Source organism: Geotrypetes seraphini, chromosome 11 (genome assembly GCF_902459505.1).
Source record: "Geotrypetes seraphini chromosome 11, aGeoSer1.1, whole genome shotgun sequence".
NCBI classification, from domain to species: domain Eukaryota; kingdom Metazoa; phylum Chordata; class Amphibia; order Gymnophiona; family Dermophiidae; genus Geotrypetes; species Geotrypetes seraphini.
Window position 1 is genome coordinate 21507237 of NC_047094.1, and position 22622 is coordinate 21529858.

General features: G+C 44.1%; 1 protein-coding gene across 14 annotated transcripts in view; it reads right to left on the minus strand.

The window, feature by feature from the left end:
• SUN1 (Sad1 and UNC84 domain containing 1) overlaps positions 1-22622 on the minus strand; it is a 140115-nt gene that overhangs the window by 11839 nt on the left and 105654 nt on the right. For all 14 annotated transcript variants that reach the window (XR_004541140.1, XM_033963963.1, XM_033963969.1 and 11 more), the window contains 4 exons: positions 20291-20375; positions 17574-17689; positions 15343-15510; positions 9672-9764 (listed from right to left, as the gene is read on the minus strand). Coding sequence is in view for 13 of the 14 variants with exons in the window: in XM_033963963.1 (XP_033819854.1) it covers positions 9672-9764; positions 15343-15510; positions 17574-17689; positions 20291-20375 (462 nt within the window). In the remaining variant the exon portion in view is untranslated. The remainder of the gene's footprint in view (positions 1-9671; positions 9765-15342; positions 15511-17573; positions 17690-20290; positions 20376-22622) is intronic.

The window sequence follows — 22622 nt, forward strand, 5'->3', positions numbered from 1 at the left end:
TGGTAAAGCCTCTTGCCAAACTTGTCCATGGTCTTACCTTCTCTGCCAGGAGGGGTAGAGGCATAGACACTGGAGCCCTGAGTCTTTTTTAAGGTGGATTCCACCAGAAGGGACTCATGGGGCAATTGAAATTTGTCGAATCCAGGAATAGGGATGACACGGTAAAGGTTGTCCAGTTTACGGGGGGCTCCCGGTACCGTGAGGGGATTTTCCAAGTTTTTGTAGAACGTTTCCCGTAGGATGTCATGCACGGGAAGCTTGAGGAACTCCTTAGGAGGTTGCTCAAAGTCTAAAGCCTCTAGAAAGGCTTGAGACTTTTTGGAGTCAGATTCTAGAGGAAGGGACAGGGCAGCAGACATTTCTCTCAGAAATTTAGAAAATGAGGACTGCTCTGGTTTAGAGGTGGCATCGGGTGCCGATGGTTCCTCATCAGATGAGGAGGGATCCTCCTCGGTACCGAGAGGAGTTTCCTCCCATAAGTCAGGGTCCCTGACCTCTGGTGCATGTCGAGACACCGGGGTGGAGGGCGCGGTATGGCGAGTCTTGGACAAAGACTTTCCAGAGCGCACCAAAACGGTACCAGGGGATGACGATCGGCGTCGATCTCGGTCCCGAGAAGAATGCCGTACCGCCTGGTGCCGAGGAGGATCCAATGTGGCCTGAGAATGAACCACCGGATCGCCATGAAGTTGTTGGGCCGAAAGGATCGGCATGGAGGTGTTCACCGGTACCGAAGGGGTGGACACCGGGGGCTCGGTACGGGGCTCGGGCCGGTCTGGTACCGGAAGGAGCGGTGCCAGGATAGTGGGCAACAGTTGTTCAAGTTGCTTCTTCAACTGGTCCTGGAGTTGAGCCTTTAAGATGGCCGAGATACGGTCATCTAGGGGTGGCATCGGAACCGCTTTCTTTTTCTTCGGTTCCTTGGATGCCGCTCCACGCCCCGGCGATGAGGAGGCCGATGACGAGGCACTCACCGAGATCGGGGCGGAGCGTTTGCGGGACCGGTGCGATGCCGGTAGGGACGGTGTCGCCACCGTAGCTGGAGGGCGCTCGAGGGAAGAGGAAGGCTTCTTAGCCGGCTTACCTGGCGCCAGCGACGCCGATGTGGGGTCGGTCGGTGTCGAGGTCGACGGTGCCGATTTTTTGAGGTACCGCCGTTGAAGGTGAGGAGTCCATCGCCGACTCGGTGCCGAAGAGAAGAGTTTGTTGAATTCTTCGGTTTTTAAGGGTTCTCTTTTGAAGAGTGGCACAGCGGGTGCAGGAGTCCGCCCGATGCTCCGGACCCAGACACTGCAAACACCAATTGTGTGGGTCAGTTATGGAGATCGGGCGTGCACACCGCTGGCACTTCTTAAAACCGACCTGCGGGGGCATGAAGGGGAAGATAGCCTCCGCAAAATCGAAGCCCGAGGCCTGTATATTGGCAACAGGCCCCGCCGGGGCAAAAACGAAAGAAAAAAGGCGAAAAAGCAAAGTTTTTTGTTTTTTTTTTTGCAAATCAAAGAAAAATAAACCCGAAGGTAAAGAGAGAAAAAATAAGGAAAAAAGCACGAGCGGGAAGGCAAAAAAGTGGTTTCAACGGCCGTTGAAAAAACACACGCGTCTTCTTCGCTCCGCGGAAACGAAGAAACTGGGGACCACGCACTCCTCCGTCGGGCGGGAAGGCACTCGCGCACGCGCGGTGCGGCCAACTAGAAACTTCTAGTTAAAAAGGTCCGTACCGAGGGCTCCGTCGGTGACGTCACCCATGTGTTAAGAATATGCTGCCTGCTTGTCCTGGGATAAACCTTATTTCCCTCAACTTTGGTGACTGGGGAAATCCCTGCTTAGTCAGTATGCCTAGGCTTCCCCACTGCCTACAGCCAATGAGCAGTGCTTGTGAGAATGAGAACCCTGCTCACTGGCACCCAAAGATTCACCCTCGCAGCAGCCAGAGCACTTCATGTACATGCTGGCTGTGTTCACCGCTTGTTGGACACACAATAAGCACTTTTCAATCCCTTTAAAGTGTTCATTGTGAACCGCTACAAGGGAAAAACAAAACCACCAGTTAACAATAAAAATCAATTAAAGCTAATTAAAAGCTTCCTTCAGAATGGTACTGCCTCAGGATGTGTGTTGTTTTTTTTTTAAGTACAAGTTTAACAAATGAGCAGACCCCACAGGCTCTCAAAGCTGTAGGCTTTGCCTGAACTATGGTAAGTCTTACAGTTTTGGCACCTCTAAGAAAAAATTTGGAGAGGTGGGGGAAATGGAGAGACTCGACCAGTTGAGTGTGGCACCCCCGAGGTCCTCCAAGGCCCCCGAAAGGGTCCCCCAAGCTTTATCCAGACAAGAACACAGGGACCAAAAAGGCCACTAACTAAATCCAACAGGCCCTAACTAACCAGAGTAAAGACTGATGTAAATGGGACTGTACATCCCATTTGTATTACAGCCAAAAGTCAATGTGTTCTGTCTCCACCTGCTGGCAGAGGTATGTAAACCGTTCTATGCTGGTCTGGAGGGACGATAAAGAAAGATGTAATTATGTACCCCCTCGGATAGGAGAGATTAGAAAAAGCAATGTTACTTACCGTAACAGTTGTTAATCCAGGGACAGCAGGCAGCTATTCTCACTAGTGGGTGATGTCATCCGACAGAGCCCCGATACGGACATCTTGCAAGCATGTCTTGCTTGAAGAAACTCAGAAGTTTCGAGATGCCCGCACCGCGCATGCGCCAGTGCCTTCCCGCCCGATGTACCGGGCGCGTCTCCTCAGTTCAGGTAGCTAGCCTGAGAAGCCAACCCAGGGGAGGTGGGTGGGACGTGAGAATAGCTGCCTGCTGTCCCTGGATAACAACTGTTACGGTAAGTAACATTGCTTTATCCCAGGACAAGCAGGCAGGTATTCTCACTAGTGGGTGACCTCCAAGCTAACCCCAATGGGATGGTGGGAGAGTTGGCAACTTAAGAGAACAAATTTTGTAACACTGTTTGGCCAAACTGTCCATCCGTCTGGAGAAAGTATCCAGACAATAATGAGAGGTGAATGTATGAACCGAGGACCAAGTGGCAGCCTTACAAATCTCCTCAATCGGTGTCGATCTGAGGAAGGCTACAGAGGCTGCCATTGCTCTGACCTTATGGGCTGTGACCTTACAGGGAAGGGATAATCCAGCCTGGGCATAGCAGGAAGAGATACAAGCCGCCATCCAGTTGGAGATGGTGCGCTTCGATACCGGTCGTCCCAACTTGTTTGGATCAAAGGAGACGAAAAGTTGAGGAGCAGTTCTGTGTGGCTTTGTGCGATCCAAGTAGAAAGCTAGAGCACGTTCACAGTCCAGAGTGTGCAAAGCAGATTCCCCAGGATGAGAATGAGGCTTTGGAAAGAACACCGGAAGCACGATGGATTGGTTGATGTGAAATTCAGAGACCACTTTAGGTAAGAATTTTGGATGAGTACGGAGAACCACCTTGTCATGATGGAATACAGTGAACGGTGGATCCGCCACTAGGGCCTGAAGCTCACTGACTCGACGAGCTGACGTGAGGGCCACTAGAAAAACCACCTTCCAGGTGAGATACTTGAGTGGAGCCGTGTTGAGAGGTTCAAACGGAGGCTTCATAAGATGAGAGAGGACAACATTGAGATCCCAAACCACAGGAGGAGGTTTGAGAGGAGGGTTGACATGAAAAAGTCCTTTCATAAATTTGGAAACCACAGGATGAGCAGACAAAGGTTTCCCTTGTAGAGGCTGATGGAAAGCCGCAATAGCACTCAGGTGGACTCGTATAGAGGTAGACTTGAGGCCAGACTGGGACAGGTGTAGAAGATAATCCAATACAGAAGATAGGGAAGCTCGCTGAGGTTCCGTGGCATTGGAAATACACCAGGAAGAGAATCTAGTCCATTTTTGGGAATAGCATTGTCGAGTAGCAGGCTTCCTGGAAGCCTCCAAGACCTCCCTCACTGCTTGAGAGAACTGGTGAGGAGTTATGTTGAAAGGAACCAAGCTGTCAGGTGGAGGGACTGCAGATTGGGATGAAGTAGTGAACCTTGATGTTGAGTGAGTAGTGAAGGAAACACTGGAAGAAGTACTGGCTCCCTGCTGCTGAGTTGAAGTAGAAGGGAGAACCAAGGTTGTCTGGGCCACCGAGGAGCAATCAGAATCATGGTGGCATGGTCTAATCTCAATTTGACTAGAGTCTTTTGAATGAGAGGAAAAGGAGGAAACGCATATAGGAAACGTTTGCTCCAATCCAGCAGAAAAGCATCTGCCTCCAGGCGATGAGGAGTGTAGATCCTGGAGCAAAATTGAGGCAGCTTGAAGTTGTGGGGGGCTGCAAAGAGGTCGATCTGAGGTGTCCCCCACTGAGCAAAAATCTGATGAAGGGGGTCGGAGTGGAGCGTCCATTCGTGAGGCTGAAGTAGACGACTCAATTTGTCCGCCAAGACGTTGTCCTTCCCCTGAATGTAGACTGCTCTGAGGAAGGTGTTGTGGCGAACCGCCCAATCCCAGACTCGAAGAGCTTCCTGACAAAGAGGGGCCGAGCCCGTGCCCCCTTGTTTGTTGACATAATACATGGCGACCTGATTGTCTGTGCGAATAAGGACCACCATGTCGTGAAGCAGATGTTGAAAAGCTTGGAGGGCATTGAAGATGGCCCTGAGCTCCAGAAGATTGATTTGATGGAGTCGTTCCGCACTGGTCCAGAACCCCTGAGTGCGAAGACCATCCAGATGGGCCCCCCATGCATAGTTCGATGAATCGGTCGTTAGAACTTTCTGATGGGGAGGAGAATGAAACAGCAAACCTCTGGATAGATTCGAAGAGGTCATCCACCAGAGAAGAGACTGCCGTAGAGCAGGAGTGACCACAATGTGACGAGATAACGGGTCGGACACCTGAGTCCACTGAGATGCCAGAGTCCATTGAGGGATCCTGAGATATAGTCTGGCAAAAGGCGTCACATGAACTGTAGATGCCATGTGGCCTAAAAGGACCATCATGTGCCTCGCTGAGATGGATTGGCGAGAAGACACTGACTGGCAGAGTAGAAGGAGAGCATGTAAGCGTGGAGGAGGAAGGAATGCTCGAAGTTGAATGGTATCCAGGACAGCCCCTATGAAGGGGAGAGACTGGGTGGGCTGAAGATGAGACTTTGGAAAGTTGATCTCGAAGCCCAAGCTCTGCAGAAAACAAATGGTGGTCAAGGTCGCCGAAATGACCTTGGGAGCGGACGGGGCCTTGATGAGCCAGTCGTCGAGGTAAGGGAACACCTGGAGACCCATGTTCCGGAGTGCAGCGGCCACCACTACCAGACACTTCGTGAAGACTCTGGGCGACGAAGATAGGCCGAAGGGAAGCACTCGATACTGCAGATGCAGATGTCCCACCCGGAATCTGAGGAACTTGCGGGAGGCCGGATGAATCGGGATGTGAGTGTAGGCCTCCTTGAGATCCAGAGAGCATAACCAATCGTTCTGCTCGATGAGGGGATAAAGAGAGGCAAGGGTCAGCATGCGGAACCGTTCCCTGACCAAAAAACTTGTTGAGGACCCGAAGGTCCAAAATGGGACGCAGATCGCCCGTCTTCTTCGGGACCAGGAAGTACCGGGAGTAAAACCCCTGGTTTTGTTGATCCACCGGTACCGGCTCGACGGCCCGAAGCCGGAGCAAAGCCTGAGCTTCCTGGAGAAGAAGAGCGGTCTGTGTGGAGTTGGAAGGATACTCTCTTGGAGGATGGTCCGGGGGGGACCCGTTGGAAATGAAGAGAGTATCCCTCTCTTACGATGGAGAGGACCCAGAGGTCCGTGGTGATCGCCTCCCATCGATGACAAAAATGATGGAGACGACCCCCTATGGGAAAAAAATGGGGTAGGCAGAACGAGATCGGTTATGCTCCCTGGAGGAGAGTCAAAAAGGCTGAGTAGCCTTGGGAGCAGCCGGCATCTGAGGCTTTTGCTGAGTCTTCTGAGGCGGCTGTCGCTTTGCAGGCTGTCTCGCAGGAGGGGCCTGCCTCGGTTGATAACGCCTTTGGTAGATTATAGGCGGTCTAGAAGGACGAGACTGTTGTGGTTTAGGCTTAGGCCTCATGATAGACTGGAAAGATTTTTCGTGGTCTGACAGTTTTTTAGTAACAGTCTCGACAGACTCATCGAACAGATCCGCTCCCGCACAAGGCACATTTGCAAGTCTGTCTTGGAGATTCGGATCCATATCAATGGTGCGAAGCCAAGCCAGTCGACGCATGGCGACCGAGCAGGCCGCAGCACGAGCCGAGAGCTCGAAAGCATCATAGGAGGATTGCATCAATTGGAGGCGCAACTGGGACAGGGTCGCCACCACCTCCTCAAACTCAAACCGAGCCTCAGCATCGATGAAAGGTGTGAACTTGCGGAGGACCGGCAAGAAAAAATCCAAATAGGACGAGAAGAAAAAATTGTAATTGAGCACTCGAGTCGCCATCATTGAATTCTGATAGATACGTCTACCAAACTTATCCATCGTTCTCCCCTCCCTGCCAGGAGGCACGGAAGCGTAGACTTGGGAGGGGTGCGAACGTTTAAGGGAAGACTCGACTAGGAGGGACTGATGAGAGAGTTGAGCTCCCTCAAACCCCTTGTGGTGCAACGAATGCGGTATCGAGCATCCAACTTGCTAGGCACCGCAGGTATGGAATACGGTGTCTCCAAACACCGCATGAGAGTCTGGTCAAGTAACTTATGCAGGGGAAGCCGAAGTGTCTCCGCCGGAGGATGAGGTAAATGCATGGTGTCCAGATACTCCTTAGAGTACTTCGACCCAGTATCTAAGGTCACATCTAAGTCATCCGCCATCTGTCTGAGAAAGGATGAAAAGGAAAGTTGGTCCGCCAAGGCCGGCCGGCGAGACGGACTAGAAGACGTGGAAGCCTCCGGTTCCAGGGAGAGCTGAGAGCGGCATGGAGAGTATGAGGTAGATGGTTCTTCATACTCCGGTCCCTCTGGCTGGGATAAATCTGAGGATGAGTATCCCATACGCTGCATTTTCTTCTGTGGAGACACCTCCGAATGACGCGAGGAGTGTCTAGAAGAATGTCGAGATCGATGCCCCTCCCGATGCCGGGATGGGGAACGTGATCTTCGATGCATCGATCGATCCCTTGAAGCCTCGAAGGAATGGATTGGACTCGATGCAGTGGAGCGCATGGGAGGCAACGATGCCGACTCACGCAGTGCCACCCAAGTCTGGTATGGAGTGCGAAAGAACTCCTCCTGCGATGCAGTATGCCCAGGACTCCGATTATCAGGGGCCGATGTAGTACCCTGGTGACGTGGAGGTGTAATGGGCTCTAAAGGCGGCATGTCAGAAAGGGAAGCCCGCCTAGTGGGTTCCGCCGCCCTCCGCCGCTCCCCCTCGTCGAGCAGGGAAATCGAACGACGAGGAGGAGGAGGAGGGGGCGGACCGCTCTCCGGGACCGGGACCGTAGTATCGCCCTGAATATTAGCGATAAGCCTCGGTCCCATCGTCCGCATGAGCTCAACAAATTGAGCTTCGAGCAGGGATTTAAGCGATGCCGATATGGAGGGATCCGCACCGAAAGGGGGTCCTCCTGCACGGTCATCGCGTTCCTTCGTGGTCGAGTGCTTCTGCTTGGTAGCTTTGGGCACTTTTATGACCACGGGAGGAACAGTGGAAGGCGGTACCTGAACCGAGGAGACGGGAGCAGGAACCGATGCTGAACTCGATGCAGAAGCCGGTGTGAACGATGCTGGCTTCACGATGCTCGATGCATGAGTCGCAGATGCAGGCTTCGAACAGACCGGTGAAACATCTGTCGAAGTCGAAGCAGATGGCTCCTTAGAAGACTCCATCTTAAACATGGACTCCCAAAGTAAGCAGCGCCGTTTAAAAGAGCGCGCTGTGAGCGTGGAACAAGGCCGGCACGATTTCGGAACGTGTTCTGGACCAAGACACTGAAGACAGCGCCGGTGTGGGTCCGTCAACGAAATCGCACGCTGGCACTTGCTGCACTTTTTAAAACCGGTGATAGGCCGGGACATAGGCCGGAAAAGTGACGTTGCTAGGTCGAAGGAGCTAGGTCGCAGCCACGAGGCCGGCCCGGCCGAACCGCCGGACGAAATAATTGTAACTTTTTTTTTTTTTTTTTTTAAATAGAAATAAAAGTTCAAAGAAAGTAAGTAAAACAATAAAACGCGGGGAAAGAAGGCAAAATACTGAAATTTCAGTCAGCGCAGAATTGAAGAGAACTTCTCAGCTCCGCGGAAAGAAAAGAACTGAGGAGACGCGCCCGGTACATCGGGCGGGAAGGCACTGGCGCATGCGCGGTGCGGGCATCTCGAAACTTCTGAGTTTCTTCAAGCAAGACATGCTTGCAAGATGTCCGTATCGGGGCTCTGTCGGATGACATCACCCACTAGTGAGAATACCTGCCTGCTTGTCCTGGGATAATTTTAATTATCTTTATGGTATATTTTACATAGGAAGTTCTGGATTGAGTCATAGGATGAGAGTGAAAGTAGGCAGTCTCAGAAATGATCTAAGTAAATATTTCTATACAGAAAAAGTGAAAGCATGACCACAAAAGGATCTCAGATGGAAAGGAAGGAATAGTTGAATTTAGGGAAAGGGATTGGGACTTGTACACCACCTTTTTGTAGTTTTTACAACCACACATACAAGTACTTCAAGTATTTTCCCTATCTGTTCCAGTGGGCTCACAATCTATCTAATGTACCTGGGGCAGTGGAGAATGAAGGTGACTTGCCTAGGGTCACAAAGAGCAGGGTAAAGTTGTATATACCTCTTTACCAATCAAAAATCATTCAAAACGGTTTACGTAAAACATTAAAATACAATAAAAGATAATAAAAAATACAAACACCACAGTTGGGAAGGCCATATGGTCTATCTGCTATTTTGGTCCCTGCTACTATTTATATCCCTGCTCTGCCCAACTAAAAATATGCATACTTCTAGCCAGAACCAGATTGATATGTCCATATATACAGTATGCTTAAGGCAGGGAAATAAAACTGTATGCGACTATGCATACATTACATTTTCAAAATGTATGCAAACTATTTTGCCTCCACTCAGCTGCCTGCAAACAGCCGGTACAACATATAGTAGCATTTTAGCCAGTATATTTTGGAGCTAATTTTCAAAAGGGGAAGCAGCGCAGGTGGTTGTTTTTCCCTTTAAAAACAGGTAGCAATATATGCAAGCTTAAAGCGCTTATATCTACAATAAAATGGCCCCATCATGATTTTTCAAGCTTTCAATCTCAGATTGCCATATTGTTGAGTACCACAGCAGCTTTCACAAAAATCAATTTGACAGGACCATAAGAAAAATCCACACACACAAAAGTAAACTGAAAGATGGCCTTTGCATGTGCCTTTTCTAGGAATCTATAAAAATCTGTGGGGTCCTTTTACTAAGGTGCGCTAGCTGTTTTCATGCGCTCTAAATCAGCTAGCGTGCCTTCGTAAAAGGACCCCTGTATTTGCAGGGCTTGTATTTTTTTGAAGGCTAACCATGGTCATTTTCATTCAATTGGCATGAATCTCTGCTGGGCTTCTACTAACCACTATGAATAATGTTGTAGCATACTTTTGTTACCTAACAAAATTCAAAATAAATGAAATGTTAGCAAACTTTTTCTCCTGAAATATGCTTACTGTCATTGGGAAAGTCTGCAGCGGCTCTCCATCTTGATTGTACATGAACTGGCCTAGAAGTTTGCCTTCTTCTTGATATTCATCTTCAAGTCCCTGTAAACAGAACAGTGCCATGTCAACATAAGATATCCTAGGTCGAAAACAAGCATTCTTGCAGTATGGTACAAAATCTAAGTTTAAAGTCTTGACATATTGTACACAACAGGACGATGTATTCAACAAATTATGCTAATTATTCAATAAAAAGGATTTCCATTTTTTAGGACATTCTGCTGCAAATGATGTAATTTTTTTTGCAACATGAAGCATTAACGTTTTAGTTGTTTCATCAGTGAAAAGCACCCATTGCTGGTCTGTTTAGATCAGCGTATTACGAACTGTGCGCCGCCCAAGATTCCAGGTGTGCCGTGAGACGAAGGGGAAGAGGAGAGGCGCTGGCTGCCTACAGGACGTGCCTCTTGCGGAGAAAGGCAGTCAGCCAGTGCCAACACCTCTCCTCCCCGGCGCCTCTCCATGCCTATTCCCTACCAGCACTCCCCACTGGCGGCTCAGGGCCCCATCTGGAGGGCCTTCATACATGTGCAAATGTTGACATGATGACATCACACATGTGCATGATGTCATCGCATCAACGTTCACACACTTCCGGATGCCCTCGAGCCACAGCCACCGGTTTAGTGTGCTGCAGCTTCGCAACTGGTTTAGATGTACCCAACACCATCTCCATGGTTAGATCTGAATAGAGTTTGGTAGGACAATATAATGTCTGACCTAGTGGTCCAATAGACAATTTATAATCACAATAAATAACCCCACTAGTGAGTAGTACTGTTTCTTATTTATTTACTCAAGGCCAATTTAACTGTATTTCTTTTTATATTCATTTAATTCTGTTAGTATGCTTTAATTAAACATATTTAAATGAACCTATTTAAATTGGGGGAAAAAAGCCTCAGAACACAGAGCCATCTGCACAATTGATACGTGTCAAATAAATCAGCAAAAATGCCGACTTTGGCAAAAAAAAACCCTTATTTATTTTTTTTTCTTTATTGCTTTTAAGGCTCTATTTTATCTCCCTTATTATTTAATATCTATTTAGCCCCGCTTTTGACCCTCTGTCAATCAATAGGATTTACGGTTTACGCTTATGCTGACGATCTACAATTACTGCACCCCCTTGACCCGAATAACCAAATCGAGATTCAGGCAATTAACCAAAAATTAAGTAGAGTCCATGATTGGTTAAACACAAACAAGCTTTCTTTAAATATCTTAAAAACAAATACTCTTCTCTTTTCTGGAAAAGAGGGAGAACAATTAATATCTCCAGTCATTATCAAAAATATTCCACTTCCATTAATTACAACTACAAAAATTTTAGGCGTTTTAATTGACAATAAGCTAACATTTCGCCCTCAAATAAGTGCAATAGTAAAAAGTTGTTATTATAAATTAAGAATGATTAGATCACTGGCCCCTCTTTTAGATATTAGTTCCCTTAACATTCTGATTCATTCACTAGTAATTTCAAAAATGGATTACTGTAACTCTTTACTAAATGGTATCTATCACAAAGACTTAAAACGCTTGCAGCTTATTCAAAATACGGCCATTAAAATAATTTCGGGAGCAAAAAAATTTGATCATGTTACCCCTTTGCTTCAAAAGGCCCACTGGTTGCCAGTTTCACACAGAGTAACTTATAAAATCGCTCTTCTGGCATTTAAAACAATGCAGACCAACACACCAGCATTCATAGATAGACTTCTGATTCCATACGACCCCCCAAGAACTTTAAGATCTATCTCTCAATATAACCTTAATATTCCCTCTTTAAAAATCATTGGCACATGTCGCATCTCCACGTTTTCTGTTACAGCCCCTACTATCTGGAACGCTCTCCCTTTGTATTTAAAAATGGAAAAAAACCTAAAAAATTTTAAAAGCAATTTAAAGTGCTTTCTTTTTAAAGATGCTTTTAATTGAACTACTATCTCTTAACTATTAATTTTATACTGTTCCCCAGTTCCTAAGTGTTTTTCCCTTATACGTTCCTCACTTTTCTATTACAATTGTATTTCTCCCCCCTTTCCACATGTATCTATGGCCTACGGGTCAAAATTTATCCAGTTTGTACTGTCTGTAGTCCTGTAGTTTTTATAGGAAAGTATGTTTAATTGTTATTTTTGTTAAATTGTTAATATTTTTACTTTGTACAACACTTTGTAGATTCGAAAAGGCGTTTAATCAAAAATTGAATAAACTATAAACTATTTCTCAGATTCTTGTTAATCTTCTTATCTTGTTTTATATTTCTTATCTTATTTATATTACTTTTTATGATTTTATACTATCCTCACTCGCACTCTCAGTTCAGAAATACAGATCTTTCTAGCTCTAAACTAGGGTCAGCACTACTCATTTTACCAGCTACATTGTAGCGAATCATGCAGCAATAAATCCAGCATTTGCAACAAAGTAGACTTATGTTATTATTAAGATGTTTCGGTCTGCTCTGGTCACTCCGTAGAACCACAGAAGACTTGCACATAATATAATATAATATAATAGTCTGGAATTTTTATGCTTTCAGGTGGACTTTCTGGGTCACCAAGCCGCACAGTGGTATAAAAGTATTAGTGAATATGTAAAAAAAAAAAAAAAAAGCCTAAAAATGGTCTTAGGGATATTTGGAGCATTGAGATTAAGCATCAGATTTCAGTATCTCAATGGCCAAAAATTTGGTCTTGGAGGATGAGATGTACATTGTCTGCAACTATGAGACAAACATGGTTTTTTCTTTTGCATAGAGCATTTTGGACCCCAGTTAGATTACAAAAGTTAAATAGTTCAAAGTCAAATAGGTGCTGGCATTGTAATCCTGAAATAGGGACTTCGGACCATCTTTTGTTTCATTGTCCCTATATTTTAGCCTTTTGGAACTCAATTTGGGATCAAGTAAATTGTTTATTGGAAAACCACGTGGCATTGTCTTATGATACAGTATTATTTGGAATGTCTATGAGAAAAAAAGAGTCAGATATCTTCACATAATAACATTCTTTTATTGATCATGACTGGAGTCGCCATTCAACATATCACTAATAATTGGAAAGATCACAGTAGACTCAATTTTAATTTTTGGTGGAATTCATTATGTCACATGTACAGAATGGAAAGATCATTAGCTATACAACATGGAAATTATAAGAACTTTATTAAAATTTGGGAGCCATTAACATCCTTTTGTAATGATTAAACGCCATTTTTCTATTGAAATATACGCCAGTTATTGTAGGGAGGGGGGAGGGTATTATATTTTATTGTTCATTTTAGAAATTATTAATGAGTTTGATGGGAGGGATGAGGGTTACACATTTGTATTTTAAGATATAATATTAAGAATATCAAGTGATGTTTACTATGTTAATGTTTTGATATTTGTACACTTGATGAAAGTTTGAAAATGAATAAAGATTTTTTTTAAAATGTGTTTCTTTATGTCTTTCTCAAAATCTTAGTTTGGAGCGAAGACCGAGAGACTGTCCGTGCCGCTAGGAGCTGATTCACGCGGTCAGCATTTCGCAGGTCTCTTATTCCCTCTGCTGCTTCAGGGCAATTTATATTTAGCACATTCTATTTCTCACGTATACTAGTAAATGTGAGAAATAGAATGTGCTAAATATAAATTGCCCGTGCCGCGTTGGATCTTTGAAGTTAAACACGGCGGGCGGATGAGCAGGCGGGAGGAGGAGTAGATGCCGGCAGGGGTGCGTTACAGAGTGAGGGAAGCAGGGGGCAGGGAGAAATGGATGTGGAGGCAAGATGGGGAGAGGGAGAGAGATTCAGGGAGGGGGAGGGAGATAAGGACAGAGGAAATAAGAGAGGGAGAGTTGGATATGAGGTTCATGCCGGTGGGCCAGAAGGGGTGCTGTTGGACAGGACACCCGTTAATATAACGGGCTTAAAGAGAGAGAGAGAGAGATGTAGAGATAGATAGATATATTTACATATACACACCTCACTAAGCTGCATACTACAAAATCTTAAGCATTAGATGACATACTTAAATATTAGCATGCATTTAAGTGATAGATAACTAACATTTAAGAACAGAAATAGCTACAAATGATTTGTATTCATCAGTACAGAATAACTACAAATGATTTGTATTCATCAAAAAGGAGGGGAAGTATAATTATTTGCATTATTCTTCTTTTCTGTAAAGAGTATCCCACAAATTACTAATTGGTCATATGACATGCTACTTGCAAAGCTCCATTAAGCTTCTCATAAGCTCTTTAATTTTGTAATCCTTTACGTACCACTAGGTGGCATTAGAACTGTCTGTTTAGTTTGTTTTGAATGGCAGAAATGGGGAGTGGGTACTTCTCAAATAGGAAAATAAGTGCTCTCTATGACTAAGAATACTAAATAGGAAAATGGAACTTCTTGTGGCTTTGGTATTCAAAGCAGTGGGCACTGAAGGATTAAATGACTTGCCCTGTGTTACAAGGAGCACCACTGGGATTTGATCTCACAATACCAATTATCTTCCTATCAATTATCACCCTACTACAGATACCTCTTTATGCCCCCCTCCCAAGGTTATTTTTTTGTACATCTCTGTGTAGGCCTTCTGCGTCAGAACAGGAGGCCCTCCCACAGGGGGCCTCTCCCATAATATGGACTTCATGGCCCTAGTTCTTGCCAAGCTGTTGTTTTTCTGGGGGGTTTGGGGGGGGGACATGGACCTTCCATGACGCCAAGCTATTTCTTTTTTTTTTTTGGGGGGAAGGGGGGTAAGCTTCTTCTTCCAGGGGGTTGGGGTGGGCTCTTTCAGAAGGGGTTGCCATTAGGCTGCTGCTTCTTGGGGGGTTGAGGGGCATGCCAGGGAAGGGGGTGGGGCAAGGATCAGCTTCCTATTTCCAACAACCGGTAGATGTAAAAAATAGGACAACAATTGGTAGGGCGACAGTTGGTAGATCTTTCTACCAACTGCCATATCCTACCAATTGTCTTCCTGCCAATAGTAGACCCTTAAGTTATATATCTGGTCAATTAGCCTCAGTGTGTACAGGTTTCAAAGTACCTTTTCCAGTCTAAGTTCAGAATGGCCACAAATAAGAAATAAAAAAATGCAGTCTGTTGGCTAGTCACATAAGACATCCATTTCCCTGTATAGGGGCTCTCCATTTTTACTTCTATCACCATTAGGAATGGACTGAGTCCAGTTACTCCAACACCTTGTGGAAAATGAACTTTGAGAAGGTTCTAGAATAATGAAGAAGCTGCTCTAAACTGCCATACAGCAAGTGGAGCCACAACAATGTGATCAGCAGCAATGCTCACCTCTGGACATCTGATGAAATCTAGCCTGGAGAAATGTGTATGAAGTGGCGTCTTAGGGCTCCTTTTATGAAGATGCGCTAGCGTTTTTAGCGTGCGCTATGCGGAAAATACTAACGCCAGCTCTAGAGAGGCGTTAGCGTCTAGCATGCGTGGCATTGTAGCACACGCTAAAACCACTAGCACATCTTCGTAAAAGGAGCCCTTAGTATTTTTTTCTAAAACTTTTACCCTGCACATAATGTAAAATCAGAGCTAGGAAATAAATCCAACTATCTAGGTTCTCACAGACTTAATTTAAGAAATAAATGCAACTTACATATACTGCAAAATCCTTAGGAGCACTTGTGATGTTGCCAGTTGGTGAGAGGGTCTTTGGTATGTGTTCCACTGTAAATCCTGAAGGATAAATCATCATGGAAAGCCTAACTACAAGGTAACCCTGGGAACCTTTAAATGCCCAGCAATTTCCAGGGTAGATATCAGGCTACAAAATTAAAACAAAACAAAAAGGGTTATCAACACAGTGGTAAAGGCTGATTGAGGATAAAACATAATAATTGCCATACTGGGACAGACCGAAGGCCCATCAAGCCCAGTGTTCTGTTTCCAACCCAGGTCCCAAGCACCTAGCTAGATCCCAAGTAACAAAACAGATTCTATGCTGCTTATCCTAGGAATAAGCAGTGGATTTTCCCAAGCCTTCTCAATAATGGCCTGTGGACTTCTCTTTAAGGAAATTATCCAAACCTTTTTTAAACCCTGCTAAGTTAAATGATTTCACCACATTCTCTGGCAACCAATTCCAGAGTTTAATTACACGTTGTGTGAGGAAATATTTTCTCCAGTTTATTTTAAATCTACTATTTAGTAGCTTCATTGCATGTTCCCCTAGATTTGGAAGGGGGGGAAGACATACCCACCCAATAAAGTAAAAGGTGCATATCTCTGCAGGTAATTTTAATTTCCAAACAGAAGCACATGCGTACTTTCCTTTTGAGAACTGGTTCAATCTGCTGGTAGAACTAGGCAGAGTTTGCCTGAAAAATAGCTGGGACTATTTGTTTAAGCTATGCATTTAAAGAGGTTAAAATGTGCAAAGCTTAAAAGGAATGATAACAAGTGCCTTCAAAACTGTCAAGATGTACAGCTTCTATATTCAAGACAACAAGAAAAATAAAAAATGGATGACAAAACAAAACCTCCAACAGAATGAAAATTAGTAATAAGGAACACAGTCTCCTAACAATGAAGGTATTTGGGAGAGTAATTTTTAAACTTTTTGACTGGGACAAAGTCTAGAATTTAGACAAGTCAGGAGGAAGTGAAGCAGCTCTATCAGAGCAGTGCATAAAATTGTGCTTTTTATCCTTCAGTTGCACGTGTGGCAGGCTGATGGCAGATGCACTTTGAAGCTACCCAAAAAACTGCTGGTATTTTAAAATACACTGTATTTAAAGAGGGGGGCATGGAAAAATGTCATAACTGCAGCAGTCTGTCAGTACCCTCATAAGGGAAAATGCATATAAATTTTTATGTTTTGGAGGGGGTACAGGTAGCAGGAATCCTTTTCACACATTTGATAGGCATTCAAGGTTATTCCAGAATACTGATCAAAAGTTAAAGAGAGTACACCTAGGTTCACTGATGTGCAACTCAAGTTAAACCCAAATATTTTCTTTTTGGACCAATATCAAATAGAATAAGTGAAAGGACTGGGAAACTGGTTCAAGCATGGTTGGTTGCAGCGAAGTGCAAATTGGCTGCACACTGGGAGGCCTGGTGGGGGTAGTGGTTATGGCCGCCTGAGCTTTCTGCAGTTAATGGGCATTTATAGAACTGCATAAGGAAGACAGAAAAGGGGAAGGGACACAAACAGGACCAATCATAGGACTGGGGTAGGGAGGTTGCTGTGAAGATCAGGGAGAGATGTTTAGTAGTGTTTGATGTGGAAGGGGGCTTGAGGTCAATACTAGCTGGAGGTAAATGGCCCATTAGGGAATGAATGTTCCTCTCCTTTCTTTCTTTCTTTAATTTTCTATACTGTTCTTCCAGGGGAACTCAGAATGGTTTACATGAATTTATTCAGTTACTCAAGCATTTCCCCCTCTTTGTCCAGGCGGGCTCACAATCTAATTCTTTTCTTGAAGTGACAGAGGGCGAGGGCGGAGGCGTCATGACTTTCAATTAGCTCATGGGGGCACCTGAACAATGAGACATAATTGGAACATTTTGGAGCTAAATTAGCCAGGAAGCACTTCATAGGGAAAACACACTTTTTTTAATTTTTGGATGATACACAGCTAGAAGGGGAGGTGATGTTTATGGGGTGGGCAGGAAAGGGGTAAAAATGTGACAACATGAAATAGTTGCCACGATAGCTAAGTATGAGGCAAAAACTGCTGTATGCTGTAAGTTGAGATGTTTGTATTTTGGAAAGAAAATTTAACAAGCAATTAAGAGTTAAAAAAAAAAAAAGATAAATACAAATTTACAGACATTAGCACTAGTATCATACAGGGCAGATCTATTTGTTTGTGCTTCACTTACCTGAATTACTACTCGGGGAGACTGAGAAAAGTACCAGAGAGGAATTCCGAAGAGGCTCATTAAGGCTGTTTTGGTCTCGTAGGTCTCTGAGCAGCGAGTGCTAAGAATGCTACCACCTTAAAAAGATAAGTTTTAAGTGACATCTCTCACTAAAGAAATTTCCTGTCCCCACCTATTCCCCAACTGCATTAAAGCAACAGTTTTCCTTCAACTTCCAAAAGCTTGTACAGACACGTTTTAATGCTTGCCACTAGAGAATGACAAGGTGAGATAAAAATTCATCACCGTTCCCGTCCCCGCGGATAACCGTGGGAAATAATCCCATGTCATTTTTTAGTGTCTATTTCAGCCTCAGTCCTTCTACATCAGCATTCTTCAAAGCAAAGCTTGAGGGTCAGTGGTTGTGGCCATTCATACTCTGATTCTTCCCTCTCTCCTTAAAGAATGACATGAAGATTGTTTACCGCGGTTATCCGCGGGGACGGTAACGGTGATGAATTTTGTCACTGTGTCATTCTCTACTTGCCACATCAAACTTAACAGAAGAACATCTTTCCAGACAAATAGAATGCACCTTAAGAGAAGCGTACTTTTGTTTTATTATTTTTTTACACTTTTATATGTATTTTGTTTTTAATATAATAATTTTTTTTTATTATGTATGTTTTAGGACTCCTGAGGCAGGCACATTGCTGAAAAACGATTTGTGGCAAGACCTACGTTTGTTTAGATGACTATGTATGTACTATTTTGTTTGCTATTAAAGTGTGGTTCTTTTGAAGATCAGGCTCACTCTGCTCCTCCTTTGGATGCTTCAAAATGTAAACATGATTACTTTGCTACCTTATTCAGCATATTATATACCAGGGGTGCCCAATAGGTCGATCGCGATCTACCGGGCCGATCAACCTTCCTCTCCCCGAAGTCAATTCTGCCGAAGAGGAAGTTCTGGCCAGCCAATCACTGCCTGGCTGGGCCGGAACTTCCTCTCTGACGGCAGAATTGACGTCGGGGAGAGGAATGCTGGTCGGCCTGACGCAGGGAAGCATGGAGAGCTTGGGGCGTCGGTGGCGGCCTGTTCCCCGATGACAGTGGCAGTGGCTTGGGGAAGGGCAGGGAGAAAGAAAGAGGGCAGGCAGGGAGACAGAAGGAAAGAAGAAAAACAGAAAAAAAGAAAGGGGGCATGAAGAGAGAAAAAAAGAAAGGGAGGCAGGGAAAGCGGAAGAAAAAGTTGGGAGAGTGAATGAGGTCTGGAGGAGAGAAAGCATACAGCCTGAAAGAAGGGAAGAAACATTGGATGCACAGTCAGAAGAAGAAAGTGCGTATGAAATCACCAGACAACAAAGGTAGGAAAAATAATTTTATTTTAAATTTAGTGATCAAAATGTGTCTGAATTTATATCTGCTGTCTATATTTTACACTATGGTCCCCTTTTACTAAACCGCAATAGAAGTTTTTAGCGCAGGGAGCCTATGAGCTTCGAGAGCAGCGCTGGGCATTCAGCGCAGCTCCCTGCGCTAAAAACTGCTATCATGGTTTAGTAAAAAGGGAGGGGGTTATTTGTCTATTTTTGTATGATTGTTACTGAGGTGAAAGTGCATAGAGTCATCTGCTTTGACCTCTTTGGAAAAAAAACCCGGAATAGCAATGATAATTAACATTTTTTATGCGTACAGTGTGCTTTGTGGGGTTTAAAAAAAAAAAAAATTATTGTTGGTAGATCATTTTGACTTGGTCATTTTAAAAGTAGCTCGCAAGCTCAAAATGTGTGGGCACCCCTGCTATATACCTATGAAATTTATGAGCAGATATGTTATGTTTCTCATACACAATTCCTGTCATGTTATATCTCATCATACCATGTTTCTCATGTTATTTTTACTACGCTTGGTTAACTGTCCTGCCATGCCATATTTGTCATCACCTCACATAAATTAACTTTAATATGTATGTAAACTTGTAACCCATTCTGAGCTCTCCTGGGAGCACAGGATATAAAGCCAAATAAATAAAAACAAAGATTGTGGTGATATTCAAGAAGGGGCTGCTCAACCTGCTTCTGCCTATTTATTTGTGGATAGCTCTGATCTCACAAAAATGTGGATTCTTCTGAAAAGTTGGGGTTTTCTTTCACTAAAGATCTGTTTTATTTCCAGGTCAAATATCTGGACTACACAAGAAGTGGGAGGACAATTCCAGTAGTGTTTTTCTTCTAAATGTATTATTTTTTCTTCTAATGATTAAATATATATATTTTTTGACCACAGCCAGCTTATATTTTTGCTTGATGCTAAATGACTGGAGCTACCTATGGCTAATTTGGACCAGTAACATAGGCTATTTTTTTTTTCTCTTTGGCTTTCCCCTTTGTTGGCTGGTAGCACAATGGGAATTTCCTCATTTTTATATTTAATTCTACAGTGCTTTTCTTTATCAAGTACTGTAACACTTCAAAATGAATATTTACAAAATATATATTAAAAAAGAATGGACATTACAAGCTTTTCTGCAAATTCAAAATCATGGGTCTTAAAATAACACACTCAGAAGCAGTAGAAGAATTTGTTACTTATTTTGTCTCCAAACTACATTGAGGAAACAAGTACTTCTTCAGAGTCTTTAAATGAGACAATATTGGGAAAGATTTTTCAGACAACAACAAACTGAACAAAACTATTGTAATAATGTGAATCCCAAGAACTTCCTGTTGACTTACCACCAGATTCCAAGGCAAAGTCCACTATACCAATTCTGTCTTGAGAATAGAGTTTTAATGCATTATTTACAATGATCCGTGCCTCCTGTAATATGGAAGAAAGAAATTACTATTTTTGTGTGCAAAGTCTAGGCCAATAACAGTTACAGAAAAAAACTGGTTTTAAAATTCTTTGAGCTAAACACTTTTTTGTGTTAGGCTGATAAGTAATACTGCTGGCCTGTTTGGTTAGTACCATTGTTTCAGCCATGGTGTAGCAAGTGACTAAGGAAGCTGTAAGATCGTCCCAAGAAACAGGGGGAGAGTGTGGCACCGTGGTTAAAGCTACAGTCTCAGCACCCTAGGGTTGTGGGTTCAAACCCATGCTGCTCCTTGTGACCCTGGGCAAGTCACTTAATCCCCCCATTGCCTCAGCTACATTAGATAGATTGTGAGACCGCTGGAACAGACAGGGAAAAATGCTTGAGTACATGAATAAACTCATGTAAACCATTCTGAGCTCTTCTGGGAGAACAGTATAGAAAATTGAATAAATAAATAAGATAGGCAACCAGTCCACAAGGGCCAGAATGGCAAAGTATATAAAAGCAGACTGAAGACAGATAAGTATATAAAAAAGTTCAACTCTTTATTTCAACAGCAGAAGGGAAAGGATTAAAAATCCATGCCTGACTTGGCCAAGTTGCAGAGCAGTGAAATGGACGACCAACCTAGTAACTAGAGTAGTGTGCTGAGAACTAGGGAAATCAGGGTTCAAATCTTGCTCACACCTATGTGATCGTGGGTATAAGTCACTTCACTCTCTATTGCCTTAGAACAGATTTAGGCTATAAGCCCCCACTAGAAATATTTATTGAACCTGAATATAATAGCTTATCATTGCAGCTCAAGGTTTGAGCTAAACCTGAATACTTTGCTAGCAGGTTTTTTTTTTCCTTCCAGGCCAGTGCATATCTTGCAGCAAGATAGTGGAACACAATTCCTGTCCAATTAAGATGCATTTCCCCGTACATTACATTCCAGAAGATTCTTAAAACCTATCTTTTTCAAAAATATGTGATTCAAGATTATTTGTAATTATTGAATTGTATTGTTTTTTTAATTCCAGGTTTTAATCAGTTTTGATTATTGTTTGTTTGTTTTTTCTTGTTTAACATTTTTTATAAAAAAAAAAAATGAGATACCCGTGTGAAATACAGGGCACTATCTTACAGCTGATCTCACTGTGCGTGATTTGCCATATGTCGACCCAGTCTGGAGACAAACTGAGACTGGGTGACCTAGCACAGGTCAGAGTCTCTCAGGTAATCCCCTTGAGGGCTAACCCCAGAGTCCGATTAAAGTAGCAGCTTCCTTCAAGTGAATACAGCAGGAACACAGACAGAGACATATAAATCTGCCCAAGCTTGTCCCAAAGCTGGTGAATCATGTACAACTTGTCTGAACCGGAAAGTAGAGAAGCCACAGCATACCCTGACCAAAGCCAGCTGGAAATAAACTACCGGAACGCTGCAGCTCTCCCGCCATCTCCAGAGACCCAAGCGCACGCCTGATTCTCGCCGACATGTGGCCGCTGCATCAACGCTCCTAGAAACATAGTTGGATTCAAGCCCCACAAAATATACCCTGCCGCGGCCTGCATAGAAAGAAAATCAGACTCGGGGAATAACTAGAAGAACAGTGCGGTGCTTCCAACAGCGCTGAAAAAAACATGTCCCATCTCATGTGTGCTGCTATAAACCGGCACCTGCACAATCAGCTGCACATGGCTGCGACAAACACCAATGAAAGAGAGCCTCAGAATAAACAGGACTACTATTGCTGCACTGAAACCCAACAAGGAGAACAAGTGCGAGCATGAAATTGCACCGCTACTGCCGCGCTGTAACCAACAAGGAAACCAAGTGCGTGCATGCAAAGGGCGGGGAAGTCCCGGCTCCCTCAACGGATTTCTAATCATAAAACTTAGCCTCAATAAAATATCCATTCCTTAAATGTACGTTGACCCAACCCACAGTACTAAGACTCCCAAATAGAACCTGAAGTTCAAACAACAGTAAAAAACACATATATGCTCACAAGCTTGTTGTTAGGGCCGGTTGAAGCCAGTAAAAACTGGTTGTGCAGCACTAACAGGGCAGAATGTAGCAACTGTGGTCTCCTCTTTTTTTTTTTTTTTTTTAAATAACAGAGAAGGGAAAGAAAAAAAATCAAGACCAAGTCAGACCCTCTAACAATGGAGGGAGGGTGAGGCAGGGACCTGAAGGGGCCCAGGTGTAACTACTAAAGCCGGCAACATTCAGCCGGATACCCCTTTCTCACTGAAGAGAAA